General features: G+C 42.8%; 2 protein-coding genes across 2 annotated transcripts; one reads left to right on the top strand and one right to left on the bottom strand.

Annotated features, from left to right (window-relative positions):
- Window positions 1-14,164: 14,164 nt before the first annotated feature.
- ttc9c (tetratricopeptide repeat domain 9C) lies at window positions 14,165-16,313 on the top strand. Its single transcript, XM_028416856.1, has 4 exons — window positions 14,165-14,273; window positions 14,966-15,289; window positions 15,413-15,595; window positions 15,759-16,313. The coding sequence occupies exons 2-4, from the start codon at window positions 14,986-14,988 to the stop codon at window positions 15,914-15,916; spliced, it is 645 nt and encodes a 214-aa protein (XP_028272657.1). The 5' UTR covers window positions 14,165-14,273; window positions 14,966-14,985; the 3' UTR covers window positions 15,917-16,313.
- Window positions 16,314-16,526: 213 nt separating this feature from the next.
- LOC114442964 (uncharacterized) lies at window positions 16,527-25,644 on the bottom strand. Its single transcript, XM_028416855.1, has 4 exons — window positions 24,967-25,644; window positions 20,598-20,817; window positions 19,730-19,954; window positions 16,527-19,583 (listed from the first exon to the last, which is right to left on the bottom strand). The coding sequence occupies exons 1-4, from the start codon at window positions 25,219-25,221 to the stop codon at window positions 17,056-17,058; spliced, it is 3,228 nt and encodes a 1,075-aa protein (XP_028272656.1). The 5' UTR covers window positions 25,222-25,644; the 3' UTR covers window positions 16,527-17,055.
- Window positions 25,645-26,170: the final 526 nt, after the last annotated feature.

The raw sequence follows: 26,170 nt of genomic DNA on the forward strand, positions 1-26,170 counted from the left end.
CTGATAGTATTAGTATTGCATTGCTGAAAATGATTACCATACACAAAATGATAACTTCCTTTGACAGACATCATAGTTTTTTTTTTTGCCACTGGGAAGCAGTATATTATAGTGTATTATTTGTTATATATTATTTTTTTGTTTTGTTTTTATTTTTCTCATCTTACATTCATTTTATTTTTTTTGTTTTTTATTTAATGTAATGTAATTTAATTATATTCAATTAAAATTAATAATAAAGTTAGGTTTTCATTTTATCTGATTAAATGTTATTTATTTTGTTTGCATTTTAAATTATAATTTATCTTTCTTATTTTCCTTATTTTTCTGTGATCAATAACTAATGATTTATTTATCATTTCATTTTATTTCCCTGTACTCAATGCGCGCAGAGCAGTAGAGTAAAACAGAGTAGCGACAATTCCATAGACTCCTGCTGTAAAAAATGGAGGATCTTACTTCTGGGTTATGGAGACGCCAATAGATCCAAACAAGGGATGGAACTCCATTGATCTTAATGGCTCTTCAAGAACAATCACCGGTAAGTTGATGAAATAACCATATGTTAAACATTTTTTTTACATTTTTAAACCTTAATTATCATAAATATACCTTTAGACATCACCAGTTTGTGCTTGGTTTGCATGAAATGTTGACATTGATGTTAAAAAGGTAATAGTTGTAGAGGCCAAACTCAAAGCTTGGTATTACAGCTGATCTTACCCCAGCAGTAAGTTATGATAAAGTTATCTTTAAAAGCTGCAGTAGATATTTCACTAGATTGTTGTTAAAGAACATCTTCTCTATCTCTACAGTGAGTTTCATGAATATCTACTAAAGGATTGTAGGATTGTTTAAAAAAAAAAACTTTTTTAAAAAATTTGTCAAAAATATTCATTCAAAGCTGCAGCAGCTATTTTACTAGATTATTGTTAGAGAAGGTCTTCTCTATCTCTACAGTGAGTTTCATGAATATCTACTGCCAGATTGCAGAGAAATTTGATGTTAAATTGGCACAAAAATCCCATAGGCTCCTATTGAAAAATAGCATTTTTTTAAAAACAGTGCTAAAAGTAATCCTTCAAAGCTGCAGTAGATATTTCACTAGATTATTGTTAAAGAAGATCTTCCCTGTCTCTACAGTGAGTTTCATGAATATCTACTGCAAGATTGCAGAGAAATTTGAAGTTAAATTGGCACTAAAATCCCATAGACTCCCATTGAAAAAAATCATATTTTTAAAAATCGCTAAAAATAATCCTTCAAAGCCACAGTAGATATTTCACTGGAACAACTTCTCTATCACCACAGTGAGTTTCATGAATATCTACTGCAGGATTGCAGAGAAATTTGATGTTAAATTGGCACAAAAATCCCATAGACTCCTATTGAAAAATAGCATTTTTTTAAAGAATTGCTAAAAATAATCCTTCAAAGCTGCAGTAGATATGCCACTAGATTATTGTTAAAGAAGGTCTTCTCTGTCTCTACAGTGAGTTTCATGAATATCTACTACAGGATTGCAGAGAAATTTGAAGTTACATTGGTGCTTAAATCCCATAGACTCCCATTGAAAAATAGCATTTTTTTTAAAACTCGCTAAAAATAATCCTTCAAAGCCGCAGTAGATATTTCACTGGAACATCTTCTCTATCTCCACAGTGAGTTTCATGAATATCTACTGCAGGATTGCAGAGAAATCTGAAGTTAAATTGACAGTAAAATCCCATAGACTCACATTGAAAAATAGCATTTTTTTAAATTGCTAAAATTAATCCTTCGAAGCTGCAGTAGATATTTCACTAAATTGTTGTTAAAGAACGTCTTCTCTATCTCTACAGTGAGTTTCACGAATATCTACTGTAGGATTGCAGAGAAATATGAAGTTAAATTGGCACTAAAATCCCATAGACTCCCATTGAAAAAATCACATTTTTAAAAATTGCTAAAAATAATCCTACAAAGCTGCAGTAGATATTTCACTGGATTATTGTTAAAGGAGGTCTTCTCTATCTCTACAGTGCGTTTCATGAATATCTACTGCAGGAATCCACAGACATTTGATGTTAAATTGGCACTAAAATCCCATAGACTCCCATTGAAAGATAGCATTTTTTTTTAAATCGCTACAAATAATCCTTCAGTAGATATTTCACTGGATTGTTGTTAAAGAACATCTTCTATGTTCTATGATATTTCACGAATATCTACTGCAGGATTGTAGAGAAATTTGATGTTAAATTGGCACTAAAATCTCATAGACTCCTATTAAAAAATAGCATTTTTTAAAAACTTGCTAAAAATAATCCTTCAAAGCCGCAGTAGATATTTCACTGGATTGTTGTTAAAGAACATCTTCTCTATCTTTACATTGGGTTTCATGAATATCTACTGCAGGATTGCAGAGAAATTTGATGTTAAATTGACAGTAAAATACCATAGACTCCCATTAAAAAATAGCATTTTCTTTTTAAATTGCTAAAAACTATCTTTCAAAGCTGCAGTAGATATGAAGCTCTTAGCGCAAGTTCAATCATGAAGACTATTCTCACTCTTTCATCACTTCCTTCCAACCGCTTCTCCCTCATCCTCCTCACACTTGTCCCACCTGCTCCCTCGCCCTTTTCTCTTTCTCTGCCTCCCACCTAATCAGCTGGTTAATAGAGAGCAACTCCCTCGCTCCTCTCCTGCCCAATCACCGCTCAGCAATTCATTTAAAAATCTCTCCGTCTCCTCTCCAGCTGTCTTTCGGATCGATCTCGGCAACCCTCCTCCACCCCAAGCTCCACCAGTTCCTCATCAGGACAAGGCCTCTCATCCCCTGCTCTTCTGCTCCTTCATCACCACCAGGTCTAGACCCGGGGGGATTCCCGCCTAAGTGGCCTCATCTCCTGTCCTTTCCGCCTTCGGATGTCGGTCATCGCATCGGGGTCTAGAACGCCAAAGCACATTTAATTCATTCATTCACTGTATTTCAATAAATTCTTTCCCATCTGAACATCTAGTCTCTCCTGATTGAAATGTCACTGGATTGTTGTTAAAGAAGATCTTCTCTATCACTACAATGAGTTTCATGAATATCTACTAAAGGATTGTGGAGACATCTGGCTCCCATAGGCTCCCATTTAAAAAACTTTTCTTTTAAAAATTTGTAAAAAATATTTGTTTCATGAATATCTACTGCAGGATTGCACAGACATTTGATGTTAAATTGGCACTAAAATCACATAGACCCCCATTGAAAAATATCATTTTTAAAAATCGCTAAAAATAATCCTTCAAAGCTGCAGTAAATATTTCACTAGATTGTTGTCGAAAACGTCTTCTTTATTTCTACAGTAGGTTTCATGAATATCTACTGCAGGATTGTGGAGAAATTTGAAGTTAAATTGGCACTAAAATACCATAGGTTCCCATTTAAAAAAAAAACTTTTTTAAAAAATGTGTAAAAAATATTTGTTCAAAGCTGCAGCAGCCATTTTACTAGATTATTGTTAGAGAAGGTCTTCTCTATCTCTACAGTGAGTTTCATGAATATCTACTGCAGGATTTCACAGACATTTGATGTCAAATTGGCACTAAAATCCCATAGACTCTCATTGAAAAATAGCATTTTTTTAAAAATCGATAAAAATAATCCTACAAAGCTGCAGCATATATTTCACTGGATTATTGTTAAAGAAGGTCTTCTCTATCTCTACAGTGAGTTTCATGAATATCTACTAAAGGATTGCAGGATTGTTTAAAAAAAAAAAATTTCAATTTGTCAAAAAATATTCGTTCAAAGCTGCAGCAGTTATTTTACTAGATTATTGTTAGAGAAGGTCTTCTCTATCTCTACAGTAAGTTTCAGGAATATCTACTGCAGGATTGTGTAGAAATTTGAAGTTAAATTGGCACTCAAATACCATAGGTTCCCATTTAACCCTTTAAACCCTGGCCATATTAAAAGAAAAAATCACCTAAAAAGACATTCCCGAAGAAAATGAGGAAATGCACCACAATAATAATGTGCATATGCATGTTCTTGGTGTCTAGGGACATCTAGGGACCTCAGAGAATGCATTTCCAGTGTTTAAAATATTGTGTCTATTAGTATGCCTGAGTAAATTAGAAAAAACTACAGGAGAAATGTAACAATTTTATCCTCGAGTTTTTTTCCTATTTGACAGAGGAAAACATTATGCTAACAATGATTCTATGTACACAGATGCCATTGATCACATTCAGCTATTCCTTGGCTACAAATATACCAAATTTGATAGAATTTGAACAAAGAGCAAAGCCTTCACAAAGGTTTTAGTAAGGATATCACCAGGCGGACACTCAGTTTGGCACAATTTGGCACCACATTGCCAAATAGGTTACTATAGCTATAGCTAGCTTACTCATTTCCAGTGGAAACTGGCTGGAAAATACAATTTATATCCATTTCACTAGTCTATTGCCATCTACTGGAGCTTTTGGGTATGAATTTACCTTGCACTTCATTAACTTCTACCATTATGCACAGTGTAAAATCAATAGAAAAAAAACATCAAAATGTATGATTTTGTCTCCAAATAGAGTAGTTTTTATTATAATAACTAATAACTAATGTACATTAATGAAAGTCCAACCAAATATTAGGTAAAGAAAATAAAAATAACAACAAGGAGAGGTGATGCCTCAGTGTTGAGCCCAGATGGGCCTGGAACCTCACTTTCCTCTTCTCTTCCCTCTTGGCTGTGAAAATAATAACAATTATTATTATCTGTAATTGCATACATATTGAAATACACATATTATGTAAATAATATGTAAAGACAGTATTGAATAGGATTGAATCATCCTTCTTCATCTCTGTTCAGCTGTTCCCTTAGGGGTTGCCACAGTCAATCATCACCACTATCCTCTGCATCCTCCTCTCTCACCCCAACTACCACCCTGCTGTCTACTATATTGTGTACACGTATACATAGGCGTCGCTACCATTATATCAGAGGGGGACGTGTCCCCCCCACATTTTAAAACGGCCCGTTTGGACCCCCCCACATTTACTGAGTAGGAAACTCCACCTAACGCTGTTTCGATTGCTCGTGAAAAACTCCGTTCCACTTGGTTCATAAGAGAATAACCTCACCGCTGAAATCCACTCCATGTTTACCACAGCGCTGCAATACCGTTACTATAGTAACAGACCTAACAAAGCCAGTGGTCTCTTCGAGCGAGCGTAAAACACCGTAAAGAGAACCGTCGGTGCTGGTCGAAGCTGGTCGAAGCTGGAGGAGGTGACGTCAGTGTCATCCCACAAAGTCCAGCTCATGCTGAAGCCTGACTGTTTGTCACATGGCCCCAGGAGACGTTAGGTTGATGTTAAATCAACTTAGAAAAGTTGGGAGGAAGCTACTGTTTACTGTCAGTTACAGTAGACGGTCTTATTTGTCTGACGACATGTTGTTGCTTTTTCTGCTCCCTCCCCACACACAATGGACATGAGGAGATTCCCAACAAAGACACGGAGAGTTAGAGTTGTTTTCAGCATTAACCCATGTTGTAATAAGGGCCAGGTTAGCTCCTGTTAGCCTGCTAGCTTCAGCCTCGCCGAGCCAGTGCACACAGCCACCTGCTCCTATTCTTATCAGCAAGAATAAAACACATGTGATGGACCGTCAGGACACAGTGGAGCATTATATGAACAGGGACACACTGATGCAGCAGATGAGGCAGCGCATCATTATAAACACATCCACAAGGTTTGTTGTGAATTGAGCACTTTTATAAGCAAATAAAAATAAAGACATGCATCTTTTTGTAAGTTAGTATTTTTAGTGTTTCAGTATTATCTGCATTAAGCAGTTTGGTTCATTTTTCTATGGGATTTGCCAGTTTTTTGTCTCTGTAAATGAGAGAAGGCCTCAGATATGGAGGCTGTTAGTGTAGTAGCACCAGTATGTTTGACAAAACTGTTGTTTCACTTGGAATTAGTTTCTGTTTGTCACCGAGTTTTTGTTGAATCTGTCTCTGAAATAGTCATGAAGTGTTTACTTCTGTAGGTAAAATAGTTTAACAACCTGCTAAAATCCACAGGAAAACGCAACTACTTCATATTATTATATTATATTTCATAATATACTGATGTACTTTTTTTCACCACCCACCCACAGAAGGTGTCCCCCCCACATTTTTAATGCTTCCTACGCCACTGGCTAACGTGATGCTAACGTGATGCTAACGTGATGCTAACAGGCTCTTTCTGCATTTTGAAGCAGTTTTTCTTCCATTTACCGTTGATCTGATCTGACAAACTTGATGTGGATACAAAGACTTTGTTCTTGTCGATGGTCGTTATCATTATGGGCGCTGCTAAACATGCTGCGTTGTCTCTCTGTTGTTGTAGCTGAGGACGAGCAGAGCAGCGTCGTCTGTCATAGACCTGCTGCTGTTGTCATTGTTCAGTTTACTGCTGCTCTCTTTATGTCTTGCTGTAATTACTGTACATTGTGTAATTGTGATATTCTCTCCACAGCTCTGTGATCTTATGACCAGACGCTGCACCAGACCAGTCTTCACCTGCCTGAGGACAGCACGTGATAATAATTGTTATCACTGTTTTTTGTCATGACCTGGTGTTTATTTATGGTTTTGTTTTCCTTGTTTTGGGTTTTTAGTTTAATCTGTGTTTAGTTGTTGTTATTTTCCTGTAGTTCTGGTGTTTTGTTTCCTTGGGTTTGTGTTTTGTGTTTCTAGTTGTCTAGTTGTCTAGTCTTGTTTTGTGTTTCTAGTTGTCTAGTTGTCTAGTCTTGTTTTGTGTTCTAGTTGTCTAGTTGTCTAGTCTTGTTTTGTGTTCTAGTTGTCTAGTTGTCTAGTCTTGTTTTGTGTTTCTAGTTGTCTAGTCTTGTTTTGTGTTTCCTGTTTTACTTTGGTAGTCCTGTCCTCCCTGTGTATTGTCTTGAGTTTTGCTTCCTGTGTTTTCCCTCCTGGTTGATTACCAGCCCTGCCCTCATGTGCGTCACCTGTGCCTCGTTGTCTTCCCTGGTCCCCTTGTATATAGTCTGTGTCTTCCCCTTTGTCCTTGCTAGTTCGTCTCGTCTGTGTGGGCTTTGTGTCATTCTATGTCTCGTCCATGCCATGCCATGCTATGCTATGCTCCAGGTAGTTTCTTTGTTCATGTTATGTTTTTGAACCCTCGCTAAGTTTCCTAGTTTTGCTTTTCTAGTTTTGCCACGTGTAGTGTGATTTTCAGTTAGTTATTTTGTACTTTACCTTTTGACCACGACAAGTGTGATTTTTAGTTTTGTATTGTTTTGCCCTCCTGGCCTTTAAATAAAAGACTGTTTTTTGGATTTGAACCGCTCTGCGTCCTGCAACTGTGTCCGCTCTCCTCACACAAACCCTGACAGTACGAACTAGCCACTATGGACACAGCAGGCACAGAAGTGGTTACATCGGCTGCCTTGAGCCGCGGCCCAGAGTTCGTGCCATACGAACTGGTGATCCTTTGGAGCCAGGGCAAGCAGCTTAGGAGGAAGCTCCAAGCTGAGCTCGACCGGGTGGATCACCTGCCCTCACCTCCCGCGGACAGGAGGGAGGTGAGGCAGTTGGTGGACCAGAGGATTTCACTTCTGCAGCAGCTGGGGGAGCTGTGGAACCTTAAGCAACAGCTCAGAGCCCAGATGGATCTAGCGTTGAGCGCTAACCCGTGGCTCCACCTCCATTATGCCCGGGCGTTCGAGGACATGGAGGAGTTCCAGGCTCCTGTGGCCCCCATGCTGCCCCCCTGGTTTCCCCGCCCACTCCTCGACCCAGCCCCAACTCCTGAGGGCGGGCTCCAGATGACGCCATCCCTTCCGGTGCCGCCAGAGGGCGGGCTCCAGATGACGCCATCCCTTCCGGTGCCGCCCAGGGGCGGGCTCCAGATGTCGTCATCCCCTCCGGTGCCGCCCAGGGGCGGGCTCCAGATGTCGTCATCCTCTCCGGTGCCGCCCAGGGGCGGGCTCCAGATGACGCCATCCCTTCCGGTGCCGCCCAAGGGCGGGCTCCAGACGACGCCGCTCCTCCCGTCTCGGCCAGAGGGCGGGCTCCAGACGGCGTCGCTCCTCCCGTCTCGGCCAGAGGGCGGGCTCCAGACGGCGTCGCTCCTCCAGACGGCGTCGCTCCTCCCGTCTCGGCCAGAGGGCGGGCTCCAGACGGCGTCGCTCCTCCCGTCTCGGCCAGAGGGCGGGCTCCAGATGACGCCATCCCTTCCGGTGCCGCCCAGGGGCGGGCTCCAGATGTCGTCATCCCCTCCGGTGCCGCCCAGGGGCGGGCTCCAGATGTCGTCATCCTCTCCGGTGCCGCCCAGGGGCGGGCTCCAGATGACGCCATCCCTTCCGGTGCCGCCCAAGGGCGGGCTCCAGACGACGCCGCTCCTCCCGTCTCGGCCAGAGGGCGGGCTCCAGACGGCGTCGCTCCTCCCGTCTCGGCCAGAGGGCGGGCTCCAGACGGCGTCGCTCCTCCCGTCTCGGCCAGAGGGCGGGCTCCAGACGGCGTCGCTCCTCCCGTCTCGGCCAGAGGGCGGGCTCCAGACGGCGTCGCTCCTCCCGTCTCGGCCAGAGGGCGGGCTCCAGACGGCGTCGCTCCTCCAGACGGCCGTCGCTCCTCCAGACGGCGTCGCTCCTCCAGACGGCGTCGCTCCTCCCGTCTCGGCCAGAGGGCGGGCTCCAGACGGCGTCGCTCCTCCAGACGGCGTCGCTCCTCCCGTCTCGGCCAGAGGGCGGGCTCCAGACGGCGTCGCTCCTCCCGTCTCCCGTTCTTTCTTTTCTTGCTTCTCTCTCTTCTTGCAATCCTTCTTTTCTTGCTTCTCTCTCTCCTCACGTTCTTTCTTTTCCTGCTTCTCTCTCTTCTTGCGATCCTTCTTTTCTTGTTTCTCCCTCTGCTCACGTTCTTTCTGCAGCTTCTTATCTGCCTTTTTTTGCTCCTTCTTGGAAATCTTAGGCTCGCTGAGTTTCTCTTCCAGGAGCCTCTTCTCCTCTCTAACCTCGTTAAGGAGCTGCTGCATGCTCTCAAGGCTTTCGTTTTTAACTGCGAGCACCTCTTCCAGGTGCAGCAGTCGTGTGTGCATCACCTCTGCGCTCTCCTTCAGTTGGCAGTCGAGAGCGTTTTTTTTACTGGTCATAGTGATGATGATGTCTTTATCCTCTTCTACGTGGGAGTGCAGAGTGCTAAGTTTACAGGTCATATCAGCACACCTCCTGTCCAAAATTATAGACCATCTCATAGAAACAGCTTTGTAGACCTGCAGCTCTTCCACAGTGTCTCTGAGGCACCGATTTTCATCGGCGGCTTCTTTGAGCTGCACATCCATAAAGTCATGCATGCCTGCCAATGCATGCTGTTTAATGGCCAGATCCTCCTTTAATGCTGCTGCCTGCTCCTCCCACTTTTGCTCCTTGTGGGCCATCTTCTTTTTTAGAGAAGCCAGGTCGGCACGCAGCTGATCGTTTTCTGCACGTAGCAGAGCAGCACTCTCACTCCTGAACATATCTTTAGTTGAAGAAATGATCTTGAATGCTGGAAATATTGTTCTGCTGTGAAAGAAATAGTCCTCACTCAATGGAAAATAATCCTGAATGCTTGAATCACTGTGTGCCAAAATGCTCTTGTTTGTGTACTAAGCTCCACGGCGACAACCTTTGATGATGTCATCAAAGGTTCATTCATTCATTATATTATGGTTTCTATTAACACCATACTGCATACTCTTTCAGTCTCAGCGGGCCAGCTGGTCCGGGAAACTGTAGACCTGCAAGAAGCTCATAGGTTGTAAATCATATGGTTATTAACAGAACATCATACACACATCAAGTCAATAGAAAATATTTGAACCCATGTTAATTTGGTCTGTGCACAGATTTTAGCCCATTTTTTGTTTTAGGTTTTAGTTTCATCCTTTCCACTTTTCCCTGTGACTGTGGCTGATATACTGCACCATACCTATGTTTTAGGCCTAAAGCCTGCTCCACCTTGCAACCCCCCTGCAGAACCTGGGTCAAATACATTAATACCTGTCTCACCCTATTTTTTTCTGGAACAGAACACCATTCACAACTCCACCTGTTTCAGAAACATCCAGATAAAATGGAGCTAAGTGATCTAGGTGAGCCAGATCAGTGCGTAAAACACCGTAAAGAGAACCGTCGGTGCTGGTCGAAGCTGGTCGAAGCTGGAGGAGGTGACGTCAGTGTCATCCCACAAAGTCCAGCTCATGCTGAAGCCTGACTGTTTGTCACAGGGACACACTGATGCAGCAGATGAGGCAGCGCATCATTATAAACACATCCACAAGGTTTGTTGTGAATTAAGTAGTTTTATAAGCAAATAAAAATAAAGACATGCATCTTTTTGTAAGTTAGTATTTTTAGTGTTTCAGTATTATCTGCATTAAGCAGTTTGGTTCATTTTTCTATGGAATTTGCCAGTTTATTGTCTCTGTAAATGAGAGAAGGCCTCAGATATGGAGGCTGTTAGTGTAGTAGCACCAGTATGTTTGACAAAACTGTTGTTTCACTTGGAATTAGTTTCTGTTTGTCACAGAGTTTTTGTTGAATCTGTCTCTGAAATAGTCATGAAGTGTTTACTTCTGTAGGTAAAATAGTTTAACAACCTGCTAAAATCCACAGGAAAACGCAACTACTTCATATTATTATATTATATTTCATAATATACTGATGTACTTTTTTTCACCACCCACCCACAGAAGGTGTCCCCCCCACATTTTTAATGCTTCCTACGCCACTGCACGTATATATATAATAAATCATTTTATCGATCAACACGGATATTAGCAACAAACAGTTTACACTTCAAAATAAATGTACAAAACTTACTCAACTTACTCAAACTGGGTCTATCTTTTCCAACGTTCAACGTTGCTGGCAACGGGGTCGAACGAATCCGGAAATTCCTGCCGTTGAAATTCTGCTCCATGCCCCTCTCGTCACGGTATCATGAAGAGATACGCTAGCTAACAACCTAAAAAAACCCTCTGACACTTACTGAAACTCACTGAAATTCACCGAAAGTCACTGAAGCACACTAAAGCAACTACAACCTCCACAAACACATACGCGTAGTTAGCTAGCGTTAGTGTTGTTGCGCCTAGTCTTTACACAGGGATTTTACGTCAGCTGGGTATTGTAGTCCATTAGATTTTTTTTGTACCATTCGATTCAGTAGCTTGTCCTCTTTCATTGGACTACAAACATGGCCGCAACCGTGGCAGAATTTGATCAGAATTTGAAGTAATAGTGCCTGTACGTTTTCGGCCCTTCGGCGGGCCCATCGGGTTAAACAGGTTAAAAAGAAAACTTTTTTAAAAAATTTGTAAAAAATATTTGTTCAAAGCTGCAGCAGATATTTGACTAGATTGTTGTTAAAGAATATCTTCCTTGTCACTACAGTAAGTTTCATGAATATCTACTGCAGTATTGCACAGACATTTGATGTTAAATTGGCACTAAAATCCCATAGACTCCCATTGAAAGATAGCATTTTTTTAAAATCGCTAAATATAATCCTTCAAAGCTGTAGTAGATATTTCACTAGATTGTTGTTAAAAAACATCTTCTCTATCTCTACAGTGAGTTTCATGAATATCTACTGCAGGAATGCAGTGAAATTTGATGTTAAATTGGCACAAAAATCCCATACACTCCTATTGAAAAATAGCATTTTTTTTTAAAAAAATGCTAAAAATAATCCTTCAAAGCTGCAGTAGATATTTCACTAGATTATTGTTAAAGAAGGTCTTCTCTGTCTCTACAGTGAGTTTCATGAATATCTACTGCAGGATTGCAGAGAAATTTGAAGTTACATTGGTGCTAAAATCCCATAGACTCCCATTGAAAAATAGCATTTTTTTAAAAAATCGCTAAAAATAATCCTTCAAAGCCGCAGTAGATATTTCACTGGAACATCTTCTCTATCTCCACAGTGAGTTTCATGAATATCTACTGCAGGATTGCAGAGAAATCTGAAGTTAAATTGACAGTAAAATCCCATAGACTCCCATTGAAAAATAGCATTTTTTTAAAAAATCGCTAAAAAATAATCCTCCAAAGCTGCAGTAAATATTTCACTACATTGTTATCAGAAAACGTCTTCTTTATCTCTACAGTAAGTTTCATGAATATCTACTGAAGGATTGTGGAGAAATTTGGAGTTAAATTGGCACTAAAATCCCATAGACTCCCATTGAAAGATAGCATTTTTTTTTAAATCGCTAAATATAATCCTTCAAAGCTGTAGTAGATATTTCACTAGATTGTTGTTAAAGAACATCTTCTCTATCTCTACAGCGAGTTTCATGAATATCTACTGCAGGATTGCAGAGAAATTTGAAGTTAAATTGGCACTAAAATCCCATAGACTCCCATTGAAAAAAATCATATTTTTAAAAATCGCTAAAAATAATCCTTCAAAGCCACAGTAGATATTTCACTGGAACATCTTCTCGATCACCACAGTGAGTTTCATGAATATCTACTGCAGGATTGCAGTGAAATTTGATGTTAAATTGGCACAAAAATCCCATAGACTCCTATTGAAAAATAGCATTTGTTTTAAAAATTGCTAAAAATAATCCTTCAAAGCTGCAGTAGATATTTCACTAGATTATTGTTAAAGAAGGTCTTCTCTGTCTCTACAGTGAGTTTCATGAATATCTACTGCAGGATTGCAGAGAAATTTGAAGTTACATTGGTGCTTAAATCCCATAGACTCCCATTGGAAAATAGCATTTTTTTAAAAAATCGCTAAAAATAATCCTTCAAAGCCGCAGTAGATATTTCACTGGAACATCTTCTCTATCTCCACAGTGAGTTTCATGAATATCTACTGCAGGATTGCAGAGAAATTTGAAGTTAAATTGACAGTAAAATCCCATAGACTCACATTGAAAAATAGCATTTTTTTTAAAAATCGCTAAAAATAATCCTCCAAAGCTGCAGTAAATATTTCACTACATTGTTATCAGAAAACGTCTTCTTTATCTCTACAGTAAGTTTCATGAATATCTACTGCAGGACTGCAGAGAAATCTGAAGTTAAATTGGCACTAAAATACCATAGGCTCCCATTGAAAAATATCATTTTTTTAAAATCGCTAAATATAATCCTTCAAAGCTGTAGTAGATATTTCACTAGATTGCTGTCAAAGAACATCTTCTCTATCTCTAAAGTTAGTTTCATGAATATCTACTGCAGGATTGCAGAGAAATTTGATGTTAAATATGCACTAAAATCGCATAGACTCCTATTGAAAAATAGCATTTTTTTAAAAAATTGCTAAAAGTAATCCTTCAAAGCTGCAGTATATATTTCACTAGATTGTTATTAAAGAACATCTTCTCTATCTCTACAGTGTGTTTCATGAATATCTAATGCAGGATTGTGGAGAAATTTGAACTTATATTGACAGTAAAATCCCATAGACTCCTATTGAAAAATAGCATTTTTTTTAAAAAATTGCTAAAAGTAATCCTTCAAAGCTGCAGTATATATTTCACTACATTGTTATCAGAAAACGTCTTCTTTATCTCTACAGTAAGTTTCATGAATATCTACTGCAGGAATCCACAGACATTTGATGTTAAATTGGCACTAAAATCCCATAGACTCCCATTGAAAAATATTATATTTTTAAAAATCGCTAAAAATAATCCTCCAAAGCTGCAGTAAATATTTCACTACATTGTTATCAGAAAACGTCTTCTTTATCTCTACAGTAAGTTTCATGAATATCTACTGCAGGATTGTGGAGAAATTTGAAGTTAAATTGGAACTAAAATACCATAGACTCCCATTGCATAGCATTTTTTTTTTTAAATTGCTAAAAATAATTCTTCAAAGCTGCAGCAGATATTTTACAAGATTAGTGTTAAAGAATGTCTTCTCTATCTCTACAGTGGGTTTTATGAATATCTACTGCAGGAAGTTACATTGGCACTAAAATCCCGTAGACTCCTATTGTTTTCTTTAGCCTGGCAGTGTATAATTCAACATAAAACATTTAAAACATTTTTCTCTCAGGAATAATTATTAAAGGCAAATCAACCTATACATTTGTTTTTAAGCACTTTTACGTCCTGGCTCGGCCACACCGTGGCAGTGCATGCCGCTGCATGTCGTTACATTTTTAGCGAGCGAAGAAGAAGACAAAGGAAAACACGGAAGCGCCTTCGCAGCAGAGCAGCATGATGGACAACTGATAAAGAGTGCCAAACTATCCGTGGATTTTCTCCTCGCTGGCCTAATGTAAGATGATAGATCACAAGTCATGCATCACATGTTAATCCACCAGACTGTTGAATGTAAAGATGCTAAAATAAGCATTAGAAATGTAAGCTAATGTGTGATAAGCTACTAGTTGGGTTAGCTGAACCAAACCGTTAATATTTTACCACAGAAGGTCTGTGCTGTGGTTAAAAAGTGCCGTAACATGCATGGAATAAAGACGCAGACCCTACCTCATTTATACTAATTTTAAGGAGCTAATTTTAACAGTGCAAAGAAAACAGGGAATCGCTTATAAGCAGAGCCATAATTATAGATTGTATGCTTTGGATACTCACTTGGAGATTCGCTTCAGGTCCGGACGGGTCTCATCAATCATCTACAGATCGAGTGACACAAAAACAATGTTGTCAAATGTTAACTTGTAGGTTTTATAAACCCGAGTTGTAGTAAGACAAGAAACAAATGATACATTTTTAAATGCATTTGAAGGCTCCTTCTTTATATTCATAATGTTATTGAAAAAGATTAACTTTAGTAGCTGAACGTTTTGTCCTGAGGAAATTGCCATTTATATTCTTTTTACATGGAGGTATTGGTAATTATAAGTGTATGTGAGATCCTGTGAGTATTACTTTAACCCTCACTAACAACCTGTGTGGTATTTTTATGTGTGTTTCATATCGATGAGCCTGTGATACTTTGTGTTACAGTACCTAGCAGCACTGCAGAAATGGATGAACAAGGTGCAGCAGCAGAACCAAGTCACCCTGGGCGTCATCAGACTTCTGTGAAGCCGGTTCAGGTTTTGTTGGAAGAAGCGTCCCAGTTGAAAACTGAAGGTAACACTCTCTACCGGGAGAAGAGCATCCGCTCAGCCATCAGCCGTTATCATCGTGCCCTTCTGGTTCTCCGGAGCCTCGACAGTGATGTGATGTCGTCACTGAAAGGTTTTGGACCTGAGATACCAGTGCTCACACCTGAACAGGAGGCTTTGCTGAGGAACACACAAGTGGATTGCTACAACAACCTTGCTGGTAGATACCGTTAATAACCATGCAAATGTAAATTAAATACTGTTCTGTAGTCACATGTATAAGATGGATATCTTGGTATACTACGGTAATTTATGAATTTGTATATTTGGGCCTCTCTTTCAGCCTGTTTGCTGCAGAGACAGAGTGTTGATTATACTCGTGTGCGTGATTACAGTCTGCGGGTGCTGCAGTGGCAACCAAGAAACGTCAAAGCACTCTACAGGGCAGGAGTAGCCACCCTAGAGATCGGAGACACACAGGCAGCTAAACAGTACCTCATCAAGGCCCTCAGAGAGCAGCCTAATGGTAAGAATACAGGCAGCACATCATGATCATACTCAGCAGGTTTAACCAATTATCTGTTTGAATAATTGTCTTACGTTTTGGTCTACACGGGGCAGGTAGCACTCAGTTTGTGGCCGTTTCCATGTGCCTTAAGTCATTCTTAACAAAAAAATTTCTGACACAGATGCCAATGTGAAGAAGCACCTGCAGAGGGCTGAGGAGAGACTGAAACTGGAGCTGCAGAAAGAGAAAGCCATGTATCGAGGCATGTTTTCCTCCGGCCTAAAGGACAGCTCCAGAGAGGGGATTAACCAAACAAATGAAGCTAGTGAAGGCGTGTAGCCTGCCAGTGAACACCTGCCAAATAAAGCTTCAGTCTGAGAGAGAGAGACTGCCTATGTCACCTTACCAGGAGCTAACTGAAGAATGTAAATGTTGCTGTGTTGCCTTTTGGTGTTCAAGGTAAACAGAGGGAAGGAGGATTATACAGCAGACTGCAAAGCAAGCAGAAGGAGAGTGAAGATGTTGCTGCTGAAAATAGAAAGGCAAGGACAGAAAAGTTAGTTTCCTAGCAACCCAGAAACGAAAAAAAAAGTCCAGTACGGTTCACAAACAAGCTTCTGAAGGCTAAACGGAGACTGTTCATGCACTACACAAATGCCTCAATGATTACAGTTGTTTTGGTCTGTGATGTTTATTTTGTGAGTTTTCAAGTAAAATATATTTTAATAACGCCAAATTATAGATGTCTTGTTATTATTTTAGATAACATTTAATACAGGCACACATACATATAGTTATGAATTTCATTTATTAATCATAAGCCATGAGAAGCCACAAATGTATATCGTATAACTTGTCAATATTTTAATTATTCAATATTCATTTCAAAATCCTGAGCAAAATATCAAGTTAAAGAGTATTTGCTTTGTTTTGGTCATTATCTGGCCAATATGATTGTACTTCAGAGGCAATATTGCCGATAATTAAAGATCAATATCACATTCTCACAATATCTATAGTCACTGAACAAGTCACAGAGCAGCATGCAGAAGGGGAATGTGCACATAGACATTCATACCCATGGTTACAGGAGGGTTTGACTATGCTATAAAGTTTTATATAGCCAATATTATGGGATCATATTCAGCATCTTTCACACTCCAGTTTCACTGCAGAACATGTGTAGAAGAGTTTTTTTTGGAATACTATTAAAAAGTGTCTTTAAAAATGTACAAAAACATATGATAATGAATGATGCCAGCAAAGAGTCAATAGCAGGTCTTCATTTGCCTGAGAGAAACTTCCATTATGTCTGGTGCTGAATGAAAGGACTGATGGATCACAACCAGTGCTTCAGAACCACTGTCACTGACTGAAAATGATGGCACTTGCGTTTACATCAAATATAATACTAAGCATCACTGGTGTTTTGAATGTAACACGTGTATCTACTGAGATGTTTATTTATTATACAAGTCTCACTTCTTGGATGGCTTCCGTTTGAGACTCAGGGACCTCATGGAGCCAAACACTCTCCTACCCAAATCTTTCAGTGATCGAGACCGTTGGAGGGGCCTATGTGGAGGAGGGGAAGGAGAAAATGAAGGGGAAGAGAGAGGGGAGATTGAATGGCAGCTGCCCTCTAGGCTTTGAGAACGGGAGAGGTTAAAGAGGCTGGCAGTAGAAGACAAACGTTTGTCCTCCCCCTTCGCTCTCAGCAGTCTAATCCCTTCATCTCTGCTGAACCCCATGCCACTTTGTCCCACATCTAGGGAGGAGACCCAGTGTTGCCGCTTTGTGGAACCCTCGCTGTGGTTACCTGGTACCAGTAAGCCCTGGGACTCACTCCTGAACAGAGCCCTCCTAGAGAGCCTGAGGCTGGAGCTGCGTCTCTCCCCGTCTTCCTTCCCCCTCCTTTTTGAGAAGATGGGAGAATGATCTACTTTTGGCCTCTTGTCACCACTGCTGGATGAAGCCTTCATCCTTCTGTGCTCCCTCCTCCAACTTCCAACACTGTTCCTCCTCCAGCCGTAACCGTACTCAGCCCTGTCCATCTCCTCCCTTTCATTTTCAGACTCTTTGCCCCAAAGGCGTCCCTCAAAACCCTTCCAGAGTTTGCTGGAGGACTTCTTGGGGGTCTGTGCTGCAGTTCGTGCCTTCGCCTCTTCCTCACCCCAAACTGAGCTGTAGTCCTCTCTCCGGGCATAGCTGCTAACTGTGGCTGCCCTGATCAACTTATGGGAGACATGCTTACCTCTATAGAGCCCCTCCCCCTCTGCCCTCTTCCACCTGCTGCTAACCTCACTTCCTCCTGCAGTCTGACGCAGTGATCCACCTCTTGGTTGGATGCCACCATGTTGCAAAGGAGAGGTCCTGGTATTGGTGCGGGGCAGGGAGCACTGGAAAGGTGCATCTCGTCGGAAAACTGAGAGGGGGGTGGCACTCATTGATGATGACTGGAGAGGGCGTGGAGGGGAGTGACCCCGCGGGGTAGGGCGGGAGGCAGGGGAGGAGGCTGTTGAGGACGGGAGGTCAGATGGGGAAGGCATCTGCTGATAGTGACAGTGTGAGGAGTAGTGGGGAGATGGAATATGGATGGATTGATAAGGGTGGATGGGGCTGCTGGAGTGTGAGAGAGGAGGGGTGAGGCTGGACTGAGACTGTGGAGAGTGGGTTACGCTGAGAGAGAGCTGTATTGGCCTCTGGGGATTTAGGTCAGTGTGTCTGTTATAGTCATGTGACTGATCTGTCTGAGCAGACAGGTGAGTTTTACTGTGACTCCTCATTTTGGCTGCAGTATCTGTTTGGAAGCAGTCAATATCCAGCTCCACGCCTTGCTCCATCAGCCCAACCACAACAGCTCTCGACAGGCCAGAGAGGCGGGAGATCTCCTCCACCATGGGGGAGTCTTCACTTAGTTTTGGACTGGAGCTGGATTCCTGGATCAAACTGCTGCGCTGCGACCCAGGAGCTGATCCTGAATTTGTACCAAACACAGACTGTCCAGTCTCTGGGGGAGCACAGCTGCTCCAGTCCAATGAGCGGCAGAAGGATGATGACCCAAATGCAGAGCTGTTGCTGGATCCTGAAGGCACCTCCAGGGAACTCCGGTGGCTCAGACTGCTTGGACAAGTTGAAATGCGAGGACGAGCTCTCACTGCAGGCGTGGGTGTAGCGGAAGAAAGTGATGAGGCAGAGGCAGTGGAAGTGGAAGTAAAAGCTCCACAACTACCATTTTTGGGATTGTCCACCAGCCCACAGCTAGAATTTAAACCCGGAGTCAGGTTCAAGTTGAGGTTGAGATGTAGATTTATGTTCAAGTCCTCTCCAGTTGCTGAAGGGAGGTTACCAAGGTTGATTGAATTTCTTGTGGCCTTTTTCCCAGAGGTGCAGAGGCTGACTCTGGCTGTGTTCCCCAGCAGAGACTTACAGGGTGTGATGCTGCCACCAGGCACAGTGGAGGGTGTACTGCGGTTGTCAAAGGCAGAAAGGGACTGGGTGGAGCCATGACCTTTGCCCGGGGTACAAAGGCCTCTGTGTGTAACTGGACCTGGGGTTGCAGCTGAAGTGAGATCAGAGGTGGAGGATTTTACACGACTATAGTGCTGACGAGCTAGCCGAGTGATGTACTGCTCCAACTGGGTGAAGGAGGGTGCGGTGGGGGGCTGCAGAGGCTGGATAGGCAGAACGACATCAGGGTTTGATTCTTCTGGTTCATCATGCTGAGGTCTCTCAGGGCTCACAGGAGCTGACTGCTCCTGGTTCTGTGAGGTGAAGAGGGGGCTCTGTAGGGCAACGGCATGCAGTGGGCTGGGGTAGGAGTACACCTCTTTGGTCCGACGGGACACCAGATCTGTGCAGTAGCGTGGATCCAGATGAGGTTTCGAATGGAGAGAGGAAGAGACGGGTTTAACAAGGGGTAGGTATGAAGAAATCAGGGAGTCATCGAGCCCCGAGCAAAGGTCAAGAAGAAAGCTAAATCCAGTTGCTTCAAGTTCACTTGGGACTGTAAGAATCAAAAGACAGAATTTCAGGCGTCAGACTTTTATATAGATGTTCACAGTCAAATCTTTGAAGTATCATTCTGCTCCATTATGTATATTTACCCAGATAGATTTACAAGACATGGATCAATTATCTGCATCAGCTCACCGGATAGTGGCGTCTCCTCTGTTGGTTCAACATCTTCCTGGCTATTCTGGAGAACAGGCTGCACTGCACCTTCTGACCACATGATGTCAGTGTTGTCAGCAGACAGAGGAACCTGCTCCCACAGCTTCAGGGGTCTGGCAGGTGGCACCGGTCCCATGTGAGCAGGATCACTGGACACAGAGTAGCAAGAGTCCGAAAGAGAGCTTCCGCTCACTGAATAGAAACCTTGACAAAAAAATATGAATGTGTGTTAGTAACAAGTAACCAGTATGCCCTTTAAAAGGCTCTTTAGAAAGGCCACTGTTAGTCCTGACATCACACAAGGGCCTCCCATAGCTCTATCCAGAAAACAATGAGTTTGGATGACTCTAAATGCAGAGTTGGTAATGTCAGTAAAAACTAGCTAAACAAAGGTGAGGCGTCCCAACAGAAACTCAAACTTTACTAAAATTCCTAGAGGAAGGTGTAACTGTACTGGATCTAGTGTTTAACATGTAGGTAGTGCCCTTAAAACACACCTGCTGTAAACATTTAGACTACTCCAGCCAGCAGTATCAAAACAAGCTTAATTACAGGCCAGGATTTTAGAAAATTAAGTAAATAGTATTATACAGAAAATAGTATTAATGATTGCATGGCAGAAATGTGTAGTTTTACTGTGAGTTTGACAGGAAAAAAATTGACAGCTAGGAAGAACGTGAATGAGTCAGCAGCAAGTCACATAGAGTGCAAGTAAACACAAGTGAGAAAGAATGTAGTTAATGTGTAACGACAAATCTCTCAAGGTGAGCTGTGGTCATATCAAACTGTTGGTCAGGTCAGTGCTGTAATCACACAATCTGCTATTGAATACAAGGTGTGTTTTTACCTGAACTAGGTCTAGAGTCACTGTCCAAGGGGGCCACACCACTGGGGTCTGGAGTTGGGGGGGAGAGCAGGTCAGAGGGGGCATCCCAGGAAAGAGTAGACCAGCGTGAGTTACTCCCCCGGCCAGGTGTGAAGTGGGTCATCCCATCGCCTGAATTACTGCTGCAGTCTTCAGGACTGCTTTGACAGGGCAATACCATTTTGTCCGATGGAGAGGGGGCCTACAAAGGAATTAGATGACAGGTGATGATGAGCAATAGGTAGAAAAAAAAAATCAGTGTATATGGCCGTATAAGAACACACAAAAAACAGAATGGCCTTCAACAGACAGTTGAATTGTAGCATCTTTGAAAGGCTTTCCACCACTGACACTAAGGCCGGTTTATTTAAAACACATCTCTTGACCTTCTACGTGTTTGTGTGTTATGTGAGGAGGCGTATGGAACTGAACATCCATGATATCATTTAGCAGGCACGCACTCTCATCACATCACGTCACACTTACCAGAACAATCAGGAATGAGGCCCCACACACTCCGACTCAACAACAAGAGTAACAATCACCCCCATCAAGTTAGCAAAGTGCCTCCATTTCCCAGATTAGTAAGAGCTCCAGAGAGTAAACCCCCCTCCTCCAATTATCCTCCAAATCCCCCTAACCATCCCTGCAAGGACAGCAGCCCAGAGCCCCTGCCTTAGTCTGATCGAGCCAAGACAACAGAGACACTGTGAGTGGCGCTGATCAATCCTCTTTTTACTGAGGAAACAATACAGGTAGTGACTCACTGCCGGGGTGACAGCAGAGGAGGGGGATACAGAGGAGAATAGGAGAAGACAGATGACGTAACAAAGAGGAGCCAGAGTGGCAGAAGGAACGAGTAGAGGGGGGTGGGAGCGAGGAGGAAACAGGGACAGAAGGGAGGAAAAGTGGGTGAAAGAGTTTCAGAATTTGATTTGTCTCCCTCACAACTCTGTGAAATCCTGTCCCCTGTGTTTTTCCCCTGTGAATCTACAGTGAGTTGTGGCTGAGTGGGTGACCAAAACCAGCGAGAGGGACAAAAAACAAGAAAAGAGAGAAAAATAAGGGAATGAGTCACTGAGAGAATGAAAGGGAGGGTGAGGTGGGGAAAGGGTGGTAAGCGGTTGCCGGGTGAGAGAGAAGGGCATCTTGAAGGACCCCCCACCCACCCTGCCTCCCCCACACTCCCCCACACTCCCCTTGACAAATAACCCCCCCCCCCACACACACACACACACACTTCTATAATATCCTTACAGCCAGCCGCCCCCTACTCACCAAAGCTACAGCTGCTCGCTCTCTAACTCTCACTCGCTTCTCCTCCCACACAACAGCACAACAGGCCCAGAGAAATATTTAACTCATCCACACACAGTCCAATCTTGACGTGACTTACACTTGCGTGTGTCACTGCAATTTTTTTTCCTTTCTGCCATAAAGTGTTAGAATGTTACATTAGTGCATGCTTAAATATCTGAAATATCCCTTTAAAAAGCATCTTAAATATCTGCCTCTCCATAGCGTCCCTCAGCAGCATAATGCAGTGCACATTACAGGATATAATGTTACACGGTGACCAGCACATGATCAAATCATAGGTGGGGGTCTGCTCGGAGCTCTGTAATATGATATTGCTTCATGCAAGGGAGGAGAGGAGGAGCGCAGCGGCTCCTCATAATGTTATGGGTCGATTGGATAATAATGCACCTCCTCTTAAGAGCTGCATTACGTCTTCAGCTGGGAGACAGAATAATTTGGCCAAACCAAATAGGAGGGAGCGACATGAGACGTACGCACTATTTATTGTTGCATGCTTCTACTGAATTTAGAAAGATGAGTACTTCTGTCGTCTTCAGCAATGAGCAAAGCTTTTCGGGACCATTCATGTGAATGGAAAAAAAAAGTATCAACGTTACAAGACTTTTTTTTTGGTTTGTGTGACTTCAGAAAGATCCTGAGGCAAAAGACAAATACACAAAAGCTGTTTCACTCCACAGGTCAGGGTAATGACTCTCCATGTAAGGAGATGCTTTACAGACTTCATTTCAGAACAGGCTGGCCTCAGTGGTGAATGAGGAGTCATTTTCTCAATTAATTGATCAGTTGTTTGGCCTATTGAACATCTCAGCCACTTCTTTTTTCGAACCAGAACTCCAAGATATTCAGCTTCGACAAAAAAGGAGAATTAATTTTACATTTGAGACATAAAAACTAAAGAATTGTTGTACTTCGGGAGGCTCTGCAGCACATTCCTCCCATCTCTCAATCTTTTCTTGTAGTATATGCAGAGTTTATAATCTATTTATACAAACTGCTTTAATATGTGTGCATTCCTTCCACAAGCATTACAGATAAGCCATTGTTTCATGTTTCTGAACTGCTTGAAAAAAAAAAACAAATGTCATTTTTCCATCACACACACCAACATACAGCCCTAATCCTGACCCGACTCTCTCTCTCTCTTTCTGGTATTACACAGAGCAGAGATGAATCACATTTCAAGAGTTTAATTCCAAAATGAAAAAAAACAAAGCTGGTGGAGTAGAGAGCATTAAAGTCTGAGTCATCCAATCCTCAGCTTACGCTTATATTTTTAAAAGCAGAACAATAATGAATGTTTTTTGAAGCGATGACTGATGAATTAAAGATATAAATGACAATAATGTGGATAAAACTTGACCTCTAGTAAATAAAAACAGCAGGCATCTATCTGCTTTCTCAGTCTCCTGCTGCTGGTCACTTTCGCAACACAGCAGTTTGTTTCCATTTATGCAAACACTTGTGTGTTTGTGTTGGTGAAGTTTGGCCCTGACAAAAAAAACAAAAAGGGAGGGGGGCAGCGTGCCAGGCTGTTCTGCCACACCGGCAGCTCCCTTCAGAGGTGAGAATGAGCAATGCTGCCCGGCCTGTCCACAGGATCAGCTCAGCACCGCAGGGGGAAGCACAGAGAGGGAGAGAGAGGGAGAGGTGGGCGGTGATGAGACACACTTCATGCAGATGCCCTCTTCCTCAGATGGGACTGCCATTTCTGTCACTGCACTGATAAAAACTGATTATTCCAAGCACCTACTCAGACCTGTGATTTCATATTATTCTGTCCAATAAATCTAAAGAGGCCACCTCAGCTACAGCCATGTATTAATATGCAGCTGGCTGCTGACTAACACCGCTCTCCTGTATCAGAAACACATATTCACAGTGTAATAACAGTGTGTGCGAGGTGACCACAGTCTCCACTGCAGCTACAGTGAAATGTAGCCACTGATGGCCTGTTTCAGGTCTGAGAATGACGCCATCTGAAGCAATAATAACTTTTGAAATGTACTGAAGTTTAGTTGCTTCGCCTTTGCAGTGGAAAGCTGTTCTTCTGTCTTAAAGGTTCAGTGTGTATTGCCTGTGCAATGTCAATTACAACATGACTTAAAAAAAACGAGACTTCTCTGACTATCACTGAACATTTTTCAGCACCAGCTCTCTCTGCTGCTCTTCAGATTCACCACTTCCTCGCCAAATACCATTTTTAGAATAATTAATACATTTCTAACCTGAAAATCCTGGTGGATGCATACACCCACATATTGATGACTTCACGGGTTCAGATTTAGTTCATGTTCACAAATAATGGATCAGAGCAGCTCCAGGTTCAGTATCCAGGCCTCAGGATGAGACCTGTTCACATCCTGTCCTCCTGTATCACATGTCAACCTACATTCCCCACATTTCCAACACACACAAAAACACACCTGTATCCATTTCAGGGCAAGTTTGGGAATGGGGTGCTGTATGTTAGTGGGTGTGTTTGGTGACAGCGGGTCAGGAGCACTGAGAATTTCACAATAACAATATCAATCTGCACCTTTTAGACAGACCGTGTTGATCAGCTTGATTTAAATGCAATCTGGGTACCAAAGTGACCTTTAGAGTCGATGAACAAACCGGTCAGAGCCAAAACAATGCAGCAGTGTCTGGTTGCTGGCTCGTGTATTAATACCTGCACCTGATTTTAGCGCCTGTGTCGTCCCAGCACATCCTCCTGTGTAACCTTGAGCCAGGGACCAGAGCCAGCCAGACAGGAGCTGGTCCTGGTTCCCTGACCTCTTTGACATTTGCTCCATGTGACGGTCACACACTGCTGCTGTACATAATGATCGGGTCTACACGCTCGGATGGTCTCTGGCACCATCCCAATCAATTGGGTATTCAGCTCTCCGCACAGCCATGCGCCGCCAGGCAGCGATAAAATCTGTCTCCCGAGCCGCGGAGGGACCGGCTCGTTGGCAGATCACCATCTTCCCCCCATTCATATTTAATAATCTCGCCATGTAGAGATGTGACAGACGCGCGGACTGACCTGTTGCCTGCGGGATGTCGCAGAGCCATGCTCGGCATCAGGGGCAGCGCTCTTTGTGGTTCCGTCGCCTTCCTCCGCCCGTGGCTCCTCGGCGTTGGATCTGTCGTCCAGCGCGGCGTCCACCATCTCCAGGTGTTTGCACCTGAGCACCTCCAGCTCCAGCACCCCGGCCAGTGTCGCTTTGAGGCGCTCTCCGATGCGGACCCGTTCGCTGCCCGACCAGAGCGAGTTAACGCAGCTGCGGCGTGCAGCCATCCTCGTCGGGGAGCCCGCCAGGCGGAACCGGGGCGCACCGCTGACTGACCACCGCTCAGATACCGTGCGACGGATGAGAGGAATCAACGGGCTACGGTCCAGAACCACAGAGAGCGACACAGGTCCGGATGAGCGATACTAACATAGCAGCGTTTGGATTTAGCGCAGATATAAACCTGTCCATCTGTAACGTGCCATGCAGCCTCAGGCAGCCCCGCTGACTGGCACAAGACGAGAATCAATGAATCCTCCGGAAGACTGAAGACACACCAACGAGCGGCGTCTCGTGCTGGCACAAGCTGGACTTCCTGCTGACATTGTCCTCTTATTACTGTCACTTGTTCGTTTGGAGGTCCAGTGGAATTACCCGCGGCGCCGGACTCCGTGCGCTGCGTCCCCAATGAGACAATGCAACAGACAGACAGAGGCTGATAGCGTTACATGTGGGAGCGGGCAGAGGGGAGGAGGAGCCGCTGCACCCCGAGCTGAGCTGCGATTGGACGGTGAAGTTTTTCGAATGGACGCATTAAAACAAATCCGCGGACTGTCCAACTTGTTCAGAAGGCCAGAGGACAAAAATCACTCATGATAACTGATGGATTAGTAGTAGATCAGCTAGGATCAATAAATCAGTAGGGCCCATCTGAACATAATAGAATAATCTGAACTTTAATTTCAGAATTTTTAGAGTAGGTATTTGTGGGATGAATTTTCTACATAATATAAAAGTGTTCGTGTGAACCTGTGGCCCTAACTCTGATTCAGGCTGAGCACCACAGATCTCCAGAGACCAAAGTTTGACTGTTTGTGGCAAAAATTCCCGAAAAAACTTCCAAATACGTTTCAATACAGTTTCAATATTATCTCATCTGCATATATTTGGCTTATAAAGGAGAAAACTGTATTAATTAGATTTATATTCGACACATTTTTAAAGCTACAGGAGAAA

This window comes from Parambassis ranga, chromosome 10 (assembly GCF_900634625.1).
Source record: "Parambassis ranga chromosome 10, fParRan2.1, whole genome shotgun sequence".
NCBI lineage: Eukaryota > Metazoa > Chordata > Actinopteri > Ambassidae > Parambassis > Parambassis ranga.

What these genes read in the sequence shown, in the direction of transcription:
- ttc9c (XM_028416856.1), top strand. Translation starts at nt 14,986, where the DNA reads ATGGATGAACAAGGTGCAGCAGCAGAACCAAGTCACCCTGGGCGTCAT. An exon ending in TTGCTACAACAACCTTGCTG is followed by an intron (nt 15,290 to 15,412) that starts GTAGATACCGTT and finishes CCTCTCTTTCAG; the next exon opens with CCTGTTTGCTGCAGAGACAG. An exon ending in CCTCAGAGAGCAGCCTAATG is followed by an intron (nt 15,596 to 15,758) that starts GTAAGAATACAG and finishes TTTCTGACACAG; the next exon opens with ATGCCAATGTGAAGAAGCAC.
- LOC114442964 (XM_028416855.1), bottom strand. Translation starts at nt 25,221, where the DNA reads ATGGCTGCACGCCGCAGCTGCGTTAACTCGCTCTGGTCGGGCAGCGAA. An exon ending in CGACATCCCGCAGGCAACAG is followed by an intron (nt 20,818 to 24,966) that starts GTCAGTCCGCGC and finishes ATTCCTTTGTAG; the next exon opens with GCCCCCTCTCCATCGGACAA. An exon ending in AGAGGAGACGCCACTATCCG is followed by an intron (nt 19,584 to 19,729) that starts GTGAGCTGATGC and finishes TGATTCTTACAG; the next exon opens with TCCCAAGTGAACTTGAAGCA.